Here is a 17,059-nt window from a genome sequence, read left to right as displayed (position 1 = left end):
ATGTTTGAAAACAGGACATCTAGTCACACCGCCTGGCCTGGTGGAGCATCTCTTCCTTTACTTGAGTATTTCCTTCAACCATATCTGTCCCACAGATTATGGCAGGTAAATGACATTACTCTGAACATTATTTTGAGACCAAATTAACTACAAACGGAAATGCAAGCTGTCATCGCTGAGTGTGATATTGTCCCAAGGATGTGGAGAATGGCATCAAGAGTTGAAAGAGAGAGCGGCAAAACCATGGATGTTCACTCGTGTTGCTGCCATGCAGAGACCAATCAAAGCAGCTGTCTAGTAAAAGGAGTATTTGACTTTATCGCCGTCTAACTTGCTTTCACCACACTCACTTTTGTGCACTGGTTACTGGGGGTGAAGGGACTGTAAATAACTGAAATCATCACTGTGGGTTCCTGATGCAAACAGTGAATCACGAGTATCACCTGAGATTTGCTTGGCACCAGAAAATGAGGAAAAAAGCTGCTAAAAATAGGGTGAACCACTTTTTGTGTCTATGGTTATCTGTTTTATTTGCAGATAATGATGGCTGCCTATGTTTGGGAGCCAAAACTCCAAATGGCCTGAATTAACCTTGCGGTGGCAGTTTATTCTGAGCCAGACTGCAAACAAGTTAAGCGCTGTCTGAAGTGTTTATCGCATAAGTGAAACACATCTCAGATGTTGATCGGGATTATATTGTAGATTTGTCAGGGCATTAAAAAGAAGAACAAATTCAACTAACAAAAAACAGACACGGGACTTGGTCAAGCAAAGATTTCATTAGCCAATAGCATTTCATCAAGCTACAAACTGCTCAAGGACTTTTGGCACCTAGACTACTGCATAAAGCCTCCTGCTTCATCCAGTCTCTTCTGTCCTTTTTGTGTCAATTTTATAAATAGGTTGATATGAAGTTAAAACTGGATGATGCTGAATGAACCCTTTAAACGGCTTCAAACCATGGCAAAGTCACATACATTTGTAGGAGGTGTACTGGTTTGGCTGTGGCTGACTTCACAGATCCCAAAAGGGACATTTTCCTTTCACGTCAACACCGCAAGGGACAGATGGGTCGAGCCAGGTCAAAAGCTGCTGCAGATATGGTCAGCACTTTTGAAGAAATGCAATGAGAGTTGGGCGGAGACTCTTGAACTCAGGCTAGGTGGTTTAACAGGGTTTTTCCAAATCATTCAGTAAATGCCCTGCCCCGAATGATTTTAAGGTGTAGATGATGGAACCATGAAACCCAGTGGATAGATTGTGTCTCTGCAAAGTTGAGATTTCTCTCTCGTCCAAGTGATGGCATATACCAGTATTGATGACATCATAATATAAAAAAAAATAGGGATGCAGCAATCGATCGGCTACGATCGATATCAGTGTGATGGGTGAATGCCGAAGCATGTTGAAAGGCTTCAATGTCACAAATTTTATGCGTCATTTAAAGCACCCGGATTTGATGAAACACAGAGAGTTTTCAGGGCTCAAGGAAGTGCAGACTGCTATTTTCTCAGCAGCAGACTGTTAACGCAGCATATGCTTAGCAACACCTGCCAGTCCGAGCACCACATTTGGAAAGTTAAGCAAATTCCGCAAAAAAATAGTATTAAGGGACGAGGACCAAATGAGGAGCTGTTGATGTGCACTGAATCCAGCACTGAGCAATAGATAATGATGATATTTGTTATAAATAAGCTTTGCAGTAGTCACTTGATGCCAACGGCGACTGTGTTCAACTTTCGTGCGGGCAAGTTTGACATCATACCCACTTGGCAAAAATGCTGAGTGTCTGCAAAAAAAAGCCAAACCTAGCCTGGCCCTTTAAGTTGCAGGGTCCTGGAGACAAAAGTGGCTTTTGAGCACTTGAAGCTGATATCTCCTCACTTGGCTGCTTCTAGATAAGTAAAATATGTTGGTGGTAAGAAAGCATCTCGTGGAGAGAGGGAGAAGTACTTCCCGCAAAAAGTGAAAATGACTTTAACATATGAAGTTGTGGGATGTTTATAGTCCTGCCAAGCAGTTCCTGTCTTGTCTTTATCTGGCTCACAAGATTAATACCAGGCCAGAGAAGAGCAACTTATTTCTGGTCTCAAGCCTGACTGTGGAAGTTTTACTGCACTTGGACGCTGAGCCACTCAAGGGACTTTCAGACAGTGTTCAGGTTTATCTACATCAGACTGGTTTTCTCAGGGTGCATTCAATAACGAAATCTGCTATTCCATCTCTCCAATCCCTAATGGACTGGGTGAGAACAAAGGTCTAGAGAAACTCGATTAGACTTATCAACTTATCAAGTTGATAAACTAAAAGCGTTTTTTTTCTTTTTGTCCCCCTACAAGTTTATTTTTTTTCCTCCGTAAATAGGCACCGGTGAGTGTCTGTCACGTACATGTGGTCGTGAAATGAACATGGCAGCTAAACGACCAGGTGAGTTTCCCCTCCTGAGGGCAGCTGGGAATATTTTCCCTCCATTTGGCAAGAAAGAAAACCAACAGTCATCCAGATGTGACACGGAACGCACAGCAAATGAAATCCCACACTACGTCTTTAACCCCACCAGTGTGTGCGGCACCACTTTATCACATTCCAGCATAAGTCGGAGGCAGATCTGTATCGGCGGAATGTCTGCCTCATTAAAGTGAGCAGCAGAAGGTGAAGACATCAAAGAGTCTTGGATCAACCTGGATTAAAAGCAGTTTAATCAGCCTCCAGAATGAGCGTCGGTTTCTGATAGATAAATACACACTTGATATATATATATATATATGTCATTGTCAAACACACTGCTCAGTTGTTGGCCTGGTGTAAAGCAGCGTGCAGCTAATTGCTTTCACATTACAGAGCAGTCGGGTGATCTTGGTGGTGTTCCAAGACCACCAAGGCGGGGATGTGGGGCGTGAACGTTTGTGAATGTGTACCACCAATCACACCATCTGAATGACTCAGTCAGCACAGGCCCGAGGCAAAGAGGCTGGCTGCGATCCACTCGGTAACTAGCAGATCGCTCTCTATTGCAATTGACGCAGACGCTGTAAACCTTGGACTTACACTCATATATCGAGGTGACATGTTTACATGCTGCTATGGCACCTCATATTGTAGCTATCAAACAGTAAACACAAGTTTACGAGTGAAAAGATATTCACTGCAGACGTTCACAGAACTGATGTGGAAGATTAGCATTTTCCAGAATACTGTCGGACAAACAGCTGAACAGAACCAGAACCACTGAGAGTCCATGGTCCACTATTGTTTTGACTTGAACGATCACAAATCACAGCCAAAGTGTTCTGTCTGGTTCAGAATCATCGCAGAGGACTGGCCCACGAGAACCCGAGCACCTCTGCAACAATAAAAGCCAAAACGTTTTCCGGAGTAGTTTGTTTTGCCCATCAAAACAAGTGTCCATAGTGGTCTTCCTTGGTGTAGTACCGTGGAGCACACTGAATTTGTTATTCAAGTGAAAAGAGGCTGTGGGTGAACATCGTTGTGCTCACACTGTACATTTAATTACCTCTCTGAAAAACCTGCCCCACATGAATTGAACATGAAGTTACTTTTACACACGCTCTTTTGGTTTGGTGACTGGCACCTCTCCAAGGACTCCTTAACTGAGAAGCATTCTGGCAGACTGCATCTCAACGCCAGTCAGATCAGTCAACAAAAGTTATGTTCTGGGTAGATCCATATATATTCTGAATATATGTACTATGTTCCAACTCTCATCTATGGCCACAAGCTTTTGGGTGGTAACCAAAACAGCAGGATCAGCTAAAGCAACTACACTGTACTGCTGCCCCTACGACTCAACCTCTTCTAAGCATTGGAACACAGTTACATAATTTCAGCGCTCCATCAAACGCTGATTTGGTAGAGTTATATCAATAAGACCTCACAGCGTAAGGAGGACGACCAATTCCTCAGAATTAGACATCATGGTTCTCAGTGGGAAAAGGGTGGACGGACCTGCCAGGCTGCAGATGAGATCCTTTCCCAGGTGGACAAGTTCACATATCTTGGGATTTTAGTCAGAGATAGAGCTCGAGAACTTTTAGTAAAGAGGGCCTGAATTGCTTAAGAAAGAGCCAAGAGACACAGCACTCCACTTGTTGGACGAGCAATGAGCTCTTGTGGACAAAAGATTAGCCGAACCAAAGCCGCCATGCAGAGGTTAAGCAAACAAGGCCAGAGGATCACGCGGACCAAAGCCTCTTACGAGAAGAAGATCATCGACCTCTGACTGTGGGATGACATAATGGAGATATACAATCCTCTTTTCAAGTTGTTCCAGGAATTTGTAGCAGGTAAATGATAATTGACTTTAACCTGTCGCTGCTCAAATGCCTCTACAAAAACATTTTTGTCTCAACATGTTTCTTCATCCAAATCCAAAAGCTCATCCATCCTTCTTTTCTAACTCACTGAACCGCTACCCCTCCCTGGTCTCCCTCCCCTGCTGGGACTAACGGGGCAACGTGGTTTCATTTCCTGCACAGTTGAAATCAAAATGCTCACTAGGAGAATGAGGGAGGGAGGGGAGAGGAGAGGTGGAACACAAGCACAGGAGTAAGCAAACTGAGGATCCGGGTCTGGTCTCCTTCCACGTTGACTTTGATAAACATCAGCCAGGAAATTTAATAACAAGTCAAAGTGAAAATATGAAAAACATGAGGATGGATTTCTTAGCAGAAGATTTCCCCTCCCAGTTAGCTTTTACGAGCAGCCATGACAAGCTTCTGTGGCCAAGAAAGCGGCACAAAAACCTTTCATGTTCCCACACATTTCCACCATCCTTTGGCCTCATCATGGACTGTGTCCATGCTTTGGTCCTCAAAATGTACATGGAGAACTGAGGAGGTAAAGTCAGGAAGCTTGATGCAATATCAAAGTAAGTTTAAAGAAATATTTTGATCTCAGATCAACACAAACGGAACATAACCTCAAATCTACATCATCAGTCGACTGCATGACATTGTCTCAGTATTGGTTTGACAGAAGTAAGCTTGATGTTTAAGTGAATTTGAAGCAGGCTTGACAAACATATCAAACTGAAAAGTCATCTGACCTGCCCACCACCTCTCTGCTCTCTCTCAGTCACACTACCAGGAACAATGAGTGAACAAAGTGAACCAATGCTGCACAGCTCTGGAGGCGTGGCTTCAGGGATGGTCAGAAGAGGGCTGGACTTTGAATTCCAATTACAGCTGGCTCAAACCATTTCTCACAATCACAAACCCCACTTTGAAGTTGTATGGTTTGGCTTTGCTTGACACTAGAGGGAGAGAGGCTCAAGCTGGTCTAAAAGTCTAAACTAAAAGAAGAAGTGACAAGTTATTATGAGAGAAGGAAAGGCGTTAAAGATGGGCAGACATAGAAGAACCAACAGGGTTGGTGACTTATCAGTGCTATCTGAAGGGGGATTACTGAGAAAAAACTCCAAATATATTTGCTGGCAATGTAGTCTTGTTAACCCGGCATCTTCAAACCAAAAAGAACCATTTAGAGGAAATGATCTTCCAACAACAAAAAATCCACAACTTCAGACTGCCGCAAGATTATGGGTTCTTGAGCTTCTGAACGCAATTACAAAGCAATAAAAAGCCAAACACGCTGGATGTCGCACAAATACAAGAGCTTTTTCACTGCAAAGATAACCATAAACACAGCAGGTATATAAACACCGCCGTTACTGACACGTGAGCGGCGACTCTTGACAGTCACACAGAGATACATTGAGGAAGTCATGCTATCGTGTCAGTCCTCAGACCATGGAACGAAAATAAAGGCTTGCTCGAGGACCCAGCCAGGAAACCAACATGAGACGGTTCCCTTGCAATAACTGCAGAGTGATAAGTTTATACACATGTCTCAGAGGAGCTGATGGTCCAATGCTTTCTGCAAGAATGTGTGCAGAAGTACAGATCTGGAGCCAACAAGGCTCATCCAAACAGCTTCACCGCCCACTTTGTCCATGTAGAATCTTAAGAAGAAGCAAGCAGAAACATCAAAATGCACTGCTGCAGGGGCAAAATTTAACAGGGTTTTGATTAAGTTCAACAGCAAGAGGGAAAAGAAACCTGTGAACGTGAAACTGAAGCGTCTCACACAATCATGGAAGTGTTGGGACCTCTGGGAGAGATTGTCATGCTGGTTTTATTTTGAGAAGAAGGAGTTTGTCCCACATCAAACAACAACAACAACTCTTTTATCTCAATTTGACCTCAGGGATCGAAAAGGAGCAGAAAGAACAGTTCTTACAATATATCTTTTCCCAGACAGATAGTCACCTCTAGTTGTTTCTCAATGAAGTCCAGTTTGCTTTCCACAGCCCTCTAAGTAAACATAAGTCAAGTTATTAAGATACAGTAAAATGCTCATCACTTCAAGAACATGAGAGAAACATTACTCTTTTTGACTGTTATCACACTTTTTAACCCTGTTTCTGTAACTCGCGCCTCACTCTTGCTCATCTCCCATTAGCAATGCGGCAGTGGGCATGATTTCCTACCTCTGTCTTTTGGTAGAAAAAGAGAATGTGTGCTTCACCTGGCATCAAGCCAGGCCTTCACCAGCACACAGACCTCAACACAACGGATCAGTGGCCAGTGTGCATGCTCAACCTTGTGATGGCAGTCTTCACCACTGTGGCAGGAAGTACCTTTGCACTTCACTTTATTGAACTCCATGGCACACACAGCTCTAAAATAGTCACTTGTTGCTACGGTTGGTCTTTCTTGGGAGCCATCTGCAAAGAGACCTGGACACTAAAGATCCATTTTGTGCAAAGGAGCCTTGGAGAACACCATAAATCGGTGCATCATACCCACCGATAGTCTGATGACAACATACAGTAGATTTGATAGTGCAACCCAGGTAAAGTGTTCACAGGCCAAAGGAAGTGAAAAGCATTCATGATGCTAAACAGCAAGGACCAGTTTAACTTCTGTTTGCAAAGTTAACACGTGTTTTGTTTCCACTTGTGACTAGTGTATGAGATATAGGTGATGTTTAATTTGGCACTTACCCCACAAAGTTAGTGTGGACGTGAGCAATGGTGTTGTGAAGTCATCGCATATTGACGGTTGTCAAGTGAATTCCGTCTTCAAAGTAGACACATGCGTCATACTTCTGTATTGTATATTGACAGAATAAGCAGGCTACGGTAATGAATGTTACGTAAAATCTCCTTGTGTGTGGGGATTGTGGTGCTGACTACTCCGGACTTGAACACGTGGACCAGAATGAAGCCAACCAAGAAGAGCGCTGAGAACTGAGAAACGTGGATACAAAGGTTAAGGTTTGGGTTTTTATTGATGTGATCACAATAAAAATAAATAAATAAATAATAGCCTTAAATACAATTAAATCCAATGGTTTGTCTTCCGCAGCATTTCCTGACATTCAAAAAGGATAGTTGGTGTAAGGATAAGGATGGGGTGATGATCATAAGCTCTCACTGTTACGCTTCAAGTGATGTCTCTTGGAATATATATAGTAACTTATATGAGCTTGAGTCATTGTGTTTGGACAGTCTGGGAAACATTTGATTCAAATGAATGTAAGATTGACTTCTGTGTCACACTAGACAACCATCAATATGTGACAGTGAGGTAGTGTTCCAGCTGAGGCACACACCGGTGAGGGAGCAGATCCACAGGGCTGACAGTGGGATGACAGATGCACCGGCTAAATGAGAGGCAGAGCACAAGCTTCATTTGGTCTGCAGTATCAAGGTCTACATTTGGAGAGGAGCGATGATAGTGTTCCTCGCTCAAATGGAACACACCATGATGCAGGTAAGAGAAAACAGAAGTGGTGGAAGAAATACACCCAAAACAGCAGCACCAAATGAAGCAGACAGAAAAGTCCTAGGAGTGCACGATAACCCAATTGAATAAAACCCAAAGCACTGGACTGTAGTGGCAATAAATCTTGCAAGGTCTGGAGGGGAGTAGCACAAAGAGCGAATTGTGAGTGGAAACATTTGGGTGCCTTCAAACTCCTTAATCCAAAGCAAACAGACTTTTAAAAGATTTACTTTGACACATACAGAGGGTTTTAAAAAGCTGTGTTTCATACTCACGCCTGTTAAATGAAATGTAGCATGATTACACCTTAAGCCGCGGCACGGCGGACGTTAGGAGAGTGGTAACTTGATAAGAGGGCTTCAGGAGAACGCAGCGAGTCCCTGCAGACATGGAAGTTAACTAGCTGCAGTGTCTATACGGGGAATCGATCTGTGGTGCATGTGGCTCCTTCCTTTGAGGTGTCACTTTGTCGTCAGCACACGCTCACAGCTTGACTTACTGCTGCTGCCATAGGACACACTGTGCTGGACATGAAGAGGTAGAGCAGGCCACCATTTTCATATGACAACTGTAATCTGTCTTCCCGACTGCCGTCAGGGAGAATCCACGGGAGGGTGCAGCGAGCAGCGGTGGGGATCACAAAGAGTCATGACTGGAGCCCTGCTAACTAATAACTAATGGATTGAGTGAGGAGAGGAAACTCTGGGCCCCTGTTGCTGATGCCAACCTCAAATAAGTGAAAGACTGGAGTCACTGGTTGGTTATTTCTGGGAATAAATGTATGAAAACACCATTTTGGTGGAAAAGAAGTTAGAACATGCACGGGTTGACTTGAGTGAAATATTTTGAAAGACATTATTATAACTGATAATTGACAGCCGACACAAAACATCACTTTCACCACTGCAGGCGCGCATACACTTTACCTTTAAATAATGACCTGTTAGCCTAATCCCAATTCAGCGCAGCCTCAACAATGGTTTTGGCTTTAAACTAACAACGCAATGTATGAATGTGTTTTTCAAAATCCAAAATGTGCCACATTGGTAAACCAAGCTGTGTGAGAGTGCTGACAAAATTATGGCATCGCACTAGAGGGTGTAACACGCCCTGGACAGGTCGCCAGTCCATCACAGGGCACACACACACACCATTCACACATACATGCACACCTAGGACAAGTTTAAAGTGTCCAATTAACCAAGTGAGTGTCTTCGGGCTGTGGGAGGAAACCGGAAAACCTGGAGAAACCCCACGCGCACGGGGGGAGAACATGAAAACTCGCAGAAAAACCAGCATCCAGGCATCAAACCCGCAACCTTCTTGCTGCAAGGCGAGAGTGCTAACCACACACACACGCATATATATATATATATATATATATATATATATATATATATATATATATATATATATATATATATATATATATATATATATATATAGCCTTTGCTTTAAAAAAAAAAAAGAAAAAACTACTTACTCTCTTAGAAAAACATGTCTCATTCTACACTATTCATGTAATATTAACACCGTTTTATATGGTTTCGGCCACAAATTTTCATTTTGGTGCAATAAGGTGTGTTTCTTAAATGCACCCATTAACACGACAATCCAATCTAGCTAATTAGAGAGTTGGAATACACAGATTTTTATATAAATATATAAGTCAGCGTTCTTTCTCACAATGAATAAACTCGATGAACCACATTCCGGTGGACAAATATTCACACTTGTAACATGCCTAACTACTTGGCTATGAAACTAAATCAATGTTTAAAAAATCTTAAACACTGACAAAGACGGCCGTAATTTGGAGGAATTTCATGCTCTAGCAGGCCTCATGTAATGGATGGGATGTGCATTAGATGCACAGGTCAGGGCGGATCACTTGCTAATGCTGCCATGAAGAGACTCTATCTTGTGTGTTGGCTTCTCCAACTGTTGGTCAGGAGTGTTTCCACCTTATCCTTCCTCACAGCTCACAGACTGAACATAAAAGCGATCTCATTGCTGCTCCTTTCTGAATGAATCCAGACCTGCTGTCTGTTCAATAACCACACCGTCCTCACAACCCCAAATTCTCAACCCAAAAACCTGAACCTTTTTTTTCCCCCCACTTCTTAATCCAACAGCACATTTTCCCCGAACCCCAAGAGGCTCTTTTCACTCCCAGAAACAGACTGCCCTCCTGTGCAGACGGTAAATTGCAGGAAAAGGTTTTCACGCTTGGCTACAGTGTGCAGGAGTAGAAGCTTTGTCAAGCTGGCAGAACAATGGACGCAGAGAAAGTTGTGTGTTACGTATGAAAATGAGAGGTCGTCTTCGCCAACATATCACATTGTGGTGTTTTTCCAATTCAGGAAAAGTGTTTTTGTCTGACTTGGCAGTGAAAAGATCCACAAAGCAGCAAAAACAAAATCTGGTTCTTGTTGCAAAAGCTAAACAAGCGCTGACGACGTTCCAGCAGATTCAAAACATCTCCAGTCTCACCACAGCACAGAGTTAGCACTGATAATCGGGGACTTCCTATGGAATCAAGAGCACTGTCATGCTGGAACAACAGGAGGAACGTATATGGCAAGCCAGATGACTAGTTTTGTGATTCAATAACGTAAGACAGAGAGCGACACCACCCTCCGCAAACTCAATCTTAACTGAAGCTTCATTAAAATGCTGAATAAAGTGGTGCGATCAGCTCATCAAAGGAGGAAGTGTACAAGGACAACTCAAGGACGTAGCGCATGTCAGGGTCTCAACAAATGTGGAACCAGATGTGGATCGTAATCTATCTCTTTGAAACTTAGCGCAAGATGGCATCGTAACACTACAGTCCATCATCAAGGCTAAGCAACAGTAAAGAGGCACCACACTTGTTTCCCCAGAAACATGCCCAAGCTCCTCTGAGGGACTACCACAGACTACGCTGGACAACTGTGAGATGCGTTTTCCCTAGACCTCCCTCATCATGGACACCTCACTCGGGTGGCATCCGTGTCACCTTAACTGACTTCTGGAGTGGGTCCACTTCCATGAGGTTCTTCCATGGGACTAAACTTCTCACCGTTTCGCTGAGCATGACCCCAGACAACCTGAGAAGGGTACTTATCTCGTACCTTGTTCTTTCGGTCACTACCCAAAGCTGGTGGCCACAAGTGAGAGTAGGAATATAGATCAATGAAGTACTTGACTAGGTGAAAGTAAAACATTGCAATGCTGAAATATCACAATACTTGATTGTGTGACATATTTAATATACAAGGCTGCAATGTCGATATTTAATATATAGATACTTGGCTATGTTCCTGCGTTTGTGACATATGTTTAATACTGTTAACGCTTTTTGTGTACACTGGAGTTCTTTTTGTTAAAGCTGTTCATTTTTCTGTTGGACTGTGAAAAAATAAGTAAAAGTCTAAGTGGACGGAGTTAATAACAATACACTTGTTTTCATGTACATTATATTATACTGCATTATCTAATTTTTCCCCCTCAAAATGATGGCTAAAATATTACAGCATGTTGTTGAACTTAGGGTACTGCAATATATCACAATGTATCACAAGTCGGCGTGATCACGGACAGTCTCTACACCCCAAGAGTCCCCCATCTCTCCTGGGCATGCCATTCTGCCGTTTCTGAACCATCCTCAAGAATTTTCCTGCTTAAGAAATGCAAGGTCGGTAGGGTTGACTTCTTGTTAACCAGCTGCCCAACCACAAGTAAGCTCACCTGAGAGCCAAACGATCTGTGACACTGTACAGCTTCCTGTTGTACGATCTACGACAGAGTCCATTCATCGAGGTTGTTGCATGAGGCCGAAATTTTCTTCATTGTCTGCTAAGAGCTTCTAGAGATGTATGCCACTTGATTCAGGGATAAGTGTAGCGTGTCCGCTGCTGAGTGGGAGTTCAGAAAGCCCAGAACCATCTGAGAGAGACGGACTGCTGAGCCTCAGCATCTGGAGAAAGCGTTGAACTTCAACAGTTACATTAAAACGACGAAAACACGTTGAGAAACAATGAATAGACTTTTAATGAGGAAAGCAGTGGCGCTGTGGAATTCTGCCGTGTTAGAGGAACCATATTAAAGCACTGTCTCTGCTCCCATTTTAGCATGACTGAGCTGGGAGACACTCAGTGGCTTTGATAGCAAACAGTTAGCAACACCAACCAAACTATGGACAAAAGAAAACTTTTGATCAAAATGTTTACAACATTTCCACACATGATATCTATATACATATCCACAAAAGACGTCTACCGATTGGTCCAGCTCAGCAGCACTGTGGTTGGTACAATGTCGTTGAAACAAATGTGTAATAATGTTGTTTTAAACATTAGCAAAAGTGGGAATACGTGGCAGAATTTATAAGAACTTTTCAGTCAGTGAAAGATGCATGACAAAATGATGAAGATGATAAACGTGAAGCCCCACACGTGATGCCAGTACATGTAAATGGAAACAGAAAAGAGGGAAATGGAATAAACCTTTCATTTGTTTATGAATATATATATTTTTTGGAGTGGAGCAACATTCATGTCATAGATAAAATAAACACCAGGCTCTGTTCAAGGCAGCGAGCCGCTGCAATCTTTCCAAAAAGCTGCGATAGACATCTCAGTAGCAGAGCAGGAGCGCAGGACAAGCTCTCACACACCCCGCCAGCGGGAGCTGACCCCCTCCTCTCACACTCCCTCCCTCCCTCTTCCGCCCCCCAAAGGTGAAGTGCCTTTAGTGTCAACAGCGTCTCCGGTTGAAAACTGGACTGTGGCGGTTCCACCCAGCATGATTTATGGCCTCGCTGAATGTTATTAAAAAGCTCAATGCAATTCTAAACACAGTTCACATGGAGTCCCGGCGCTGCTGAGGACCTTTTATGCTCCGAGATGAATACCTACCGTTCAGGGACACGTACACAGTTTATATACCCAGGAAACATTGTCGTAAATTTATTTTTATACGTGCAGCTCATTGCCCCAGGCTGCTGGACAGTGTCTGATGGATGGACTGGCTGGATTACTGAGTAATGTGTTTACATAAAGGGGATATTTTACTTTTCGTTTCTGTGGATTTACATATATACAGGGAGAGGGACTGAGTGTGTATCGCAGTACTCGCGATTCACCATAAAGGTATAAAGATGAAGTGACAACTAAACTCAACTTTCCAGACAGCGACACCACTACCTCGTGTTGGTTTCTCTTTTGAATCTCTTGCTTGATGCCAAAGAATTTTATTGATTGATCCGGATGGTTTTGGTGAACCATTTTGTTTAGCTTTTGAGATAGCTCTGTATGTACTTTCACGATACAGTGGTACCTTGGTTTTCGAACGTCCCGGACTTTGAACAAATCAGAGTTCGAACAAAAATTTCAAGATTTTTTTTGCTTCTAATTTCGAACAAAAATCCAGAACTCGAACGCCCCCGAAAAAAGCCGGAAAATGCGCGGACCGATCAGCTGACCCACGACACGCTTTGTGTATAACGCAGCCTCTGTATGCAAACGTGTCCTGTTAGCTACATTTACTGACTGTTTTTTCTTCATATTGAGGTGTAAAACCTTTCCTGTCTCCGCACTGGACCGTGGTAGAGTGTCACAGGGGAGGTGCTCGCTCACACCTCCAAGGTTGGAGCGCTCACTGTTGTGGGCTGGAGCTGGGACAGGGATGAGGTGAGTCTGGGACAGAGCGTTACTTGGTTTATAACTTTGTCACAGCCAAACTGCACAGAAGCGCACATTCAGAACTGGACACGCACCGGGCACCTCTTCACTTCTGGAGAGACGTCACTCACTCGGCAACCCCTCCCACATGCAGCGGCCAGGAAGGAAGGAAGGCTTGGAACACATTATTTCTTTTTCCATTAATTGTAATGGGAAAAATCGATTCACATTTCGAACAAATCGCTTCTCGAACGGCCGTCGGGAATGGATTGTGGCCGAGAATCGAGGTTCCACTGTATAATATCGTGGTTAATGTCATATTTAATTTTTTTTTTAATGTATTTTCCTCATCTTATTGTTGCAGTTTTTACTTCTATATAAGATAAATATATGTCTATAATATTGCTCCATTAGCATGCTGTAATTGCTAAAATGACAAAAAAAAGTTTTGTAAAGTGAAAATAACAAGGAGAAAACTCATCACTTTAAAGTGAAGATGACTGAGTACTCAGAGCGGCTCGTGTAAACAGAGCAGGAACACAACGTGTGTAGACTCATTATCCAATTTCCTGCCCTGATGTGATTTCTAGCGAAAGATTGTAAACACTGAAACGTTTACTTCGTGACCTTTTACTGGCACCACTGCAGTTGTTGGTAGCAAACCGCTGTAAATTTGTGCAAGTGTTAATGGCGGGGTCATTAAACTTAATTGTGTTGCTAACTGGGCTGCTGTCACTTTAAGATGTTTGTGATCGCCGAGGTGATCGTGGAACGTGTTTTAGCTACAAACACTGCTGGGGCAAAATTCAGAGGCCCCTTCTGAAGCAGGTTTTTCTGTGGAGTCAGCAAGTATGGCGCGTCTTGGTTGGCTGATCAGTTTTTATTCTCAGTATAGCAAACCGCACACTAAAACATAAACATAAACATTGTCCGCATTCAAGATTTCTCAACCGTTGTCCTGAAGAGATGTGAAAAACCCACCTACAGATGCTCACTTATCTGTGCTCTGTGATGGCCACAGCACCACCAAACCATTGCCACTTCACAGCAGTTCTCTTTACACTCTACTCCGTGATTACACTCCCACTATTTTGGCGACTTATAAATACGTCCAGAAACAGATCCAACGCAGGTGAATATGAGGTCAAGACAAGGTCAAGTTTGTGCTGACAACACAGCTGTGCCTTGATGATACTACAATGAGTCTTCCAGAGGGAGGACAGTGAAAGGAATTGTGGTTTGACTCACTTTTAAATTCAGAAGTGTTCCAGAGAAAAATGCAATCATTTCCTCCGGCAGACTACACAACACTTCGCCCATACTACATCAAAGCTTCTCCCTGACCCACATCTTGAAGAACGCTTTATATGGCAAGATGGTATGTATAAGAGTCCTCAACAAATGTCACACTGTCAGCAACAAATATCCATTTTCAGTCAGAAAATGAAAGTTAACCACCCAACTTAAATATACACATTTCTAAATAATGATTTAAAAGAGACAAAAAAGTGTACAAAATTAAACGGAATCATTATACAAAAATAAATATGACGCACAAATGATGGAAATATATAGGATGCTTCCATCTAAACAGTTTTCTGTGTCAGAGTGCAAAGATCTGGGCAGTAACATTATCTGGGGTGATTTTACTGGACATTGATGGACAGTAAAACTAGATTTATTAACGTGACTTAACTCCCAGATATGAGCTCACTGCAGAACTAGTTTTCCATTTTTCAATATTTTATTTGAGTTACAGCAAAAATAGTCCACAAAGGGACTTTCCTCCATGTGAGCGTCCTCTTTAAGCTCCCAGTAATTGGACGGTTTCCCAGACAAATCTTAAACGGCCGTAATAAGTGCTTCGACCGTAAATTCTACTGTTGATTTGTCTTCTCTCTCATGATAACACACACACACAACTTCACATCATCAAAGCAAAAACACTGGACTATTACAATACCGCCGTAAATAAGGTTTTAGAGGAGGCCAGAGACAATCTGAAGACAAACTTCTGCGAGCAGGGGGGACCGGCGTGGGAGACGCAGCCACTCAAACTCTGTCCATTACTGTTAAACGGACCATATATTTACAGTTTTACACACGTGCACACAGAGAACCAGTTCAGCGGCACGGCATTACTAAAAAAAACAACAAAAAAACAGCAGCAGTAGAAGTTGTGCTGCATTTCCTCAGGCAAATTAATGGTTACGATACAATCAGAAAACATGTGTTTATTCAATCCGCTCTGCTGTAGGAGGCGTCCATCAAGATGGGCCAGCTTGTCCGATCTTCTAAGATCTGAAGCATTCCAAACAAGTTCTGTCCACCTTTATTCGAATTTTATTGAACCCTCTGTGTCGAAAATGACAAATATAAAAACATACATTACTTATACACTGCCTGGCCAAAAAAAAAAAAGTTGCCGCCAAAGAAAAGGGTCATACACTCTAATATTTCGTTGGACCGCCTTGGACCATGCTATGACATTGTTTCGATAAGCTTCTGCATTGTCACAGGATTTATTTCCATCCAGTGTTGCATTAACTTTTCACCAAGATCTTGCATTGATGATGGTAGAGTCTGACCACTGCACAAAGCCTTCTCCAGCACACCCCAAAGATTCTCAATGGGGTTAAGGTCTGGACTCTGTGGTGGCCAGTCCATGTTGAAAATGACGTCTTTCACAATTTGAGCCCGATGAATCCTGGCATTGTCATCTTGGAATATGTCCGTGCCATCAGGGAAGAAAACATCCATTGATGGAATAACCTGGTCATTCAGTATATTCAGGTAGTCAGCTGACCTCATTCTTTGAGCACATCATGTTGCTGAACCTAGACCTGACCAACTGCAGCAACCCCAGATCCAGGATCCAGGGGCGACTTTTTTTTTTTTTTTAGCCAGGCAGTGTATTACAGTACTAATATTTCCCGTTCGTGATACAGAAAAATATTAGGAATAAAAGTACTTGGTTTTCAAACTGTGGAAATTCATTTTAGGGACTAGAGTTACAGGTGAAAACTCCCTCCTAACGATGCTTAGGATTTTTGTCTTCTCGCTGTTCATGATTTCACTGACAGCTATGAGGTGAAGGCGTCTCCCAGCCGGTCATCCTCTCACCGAAGGAGGTGGGAAGCTCTCCAGCTGATCTCTCATTGAGAAGCCACAAAAGATGAAGCAGCAGAATCACCGACACGAGCGCAGACACGCAGTCGTGCTGGATCAGCTAGTAAAACTCCACCAGAGATGTTGAGGCGCCAGAGGATGCTCAGATAAACTCAAAGAAAGCAGACTCTGGAGGTGACAGCCGAAGGAGATGTGAGGTTTTGCGGAGACTCACCAGACGCGCTCAGGTCCAGCAGGCACGGCAGAACCAGGACGACCCAAAGACAGTTCGCTGTTCGATACATTCCTCCGGCTCTGTTCCAAAAGTTCCACTATCTCAGAGGTAAAGCTCTGTCAGGGAAGTTCGGACATTCAGACTCCGAGTGTTCATTGACCAAAAGTAAAAAGGCGGCTGTGAATGAGTGAAATCGCTTCCTCACGCGCCTTCCCTCCAGTCCTGCTCCCTTCCAGCCTCTC

The 17,059-nt window shown here is 43.1% G+C and overlaps 1 protein-coding gene across 2 annotated transcripts in view; it reads right to left on the bottom strand.

Annotated features, from left to right (window-relative positions):
* ror1 (receptor tyrosine kinase-like orphan receptor 1) overlaps positions 1 to 17,059 on the bottom strand; it is a 92,644-nt gene extending 75,585 nt beyond the window's left edge. For both annotated transcript variants that reach the window (XM_053870306.1, XM_053870315.1), the window contains exon 1: positions 16,818 to 17,059. In XM_053870306.1, the coding sequence (XP_053726281.1) occupies positions 16,818 to 16,887 (70 nt within the window). In that variant the 5' untranslated portion in view covers positions 16,888 to 17,059. The remainder of the gene's footprint in view (positions 1 to 16,817) is intronic.

Source organism: Synchiropus splendidus, chromosome 1, assembly GCF_027744825.2.
Source record: "Synchiropus splendidus isolate RoL2022-P1 chromosome 1, RoL_Sspl_1.0, whole genome shotgun sequence".
In the NCBI taxonomy this organism is placed as follows: Eukaryota; Metazoa; Chordata; class Actinopteri; order Syngnathiformes; family Callionymidae; genus Synchiropus; species Synchiropus splendidus.
The sequence above is the reverse complement of the archived record's forward strand: the minus strand, read 5'-3'. Positions and strand labels throughout refer to the sequence as shown.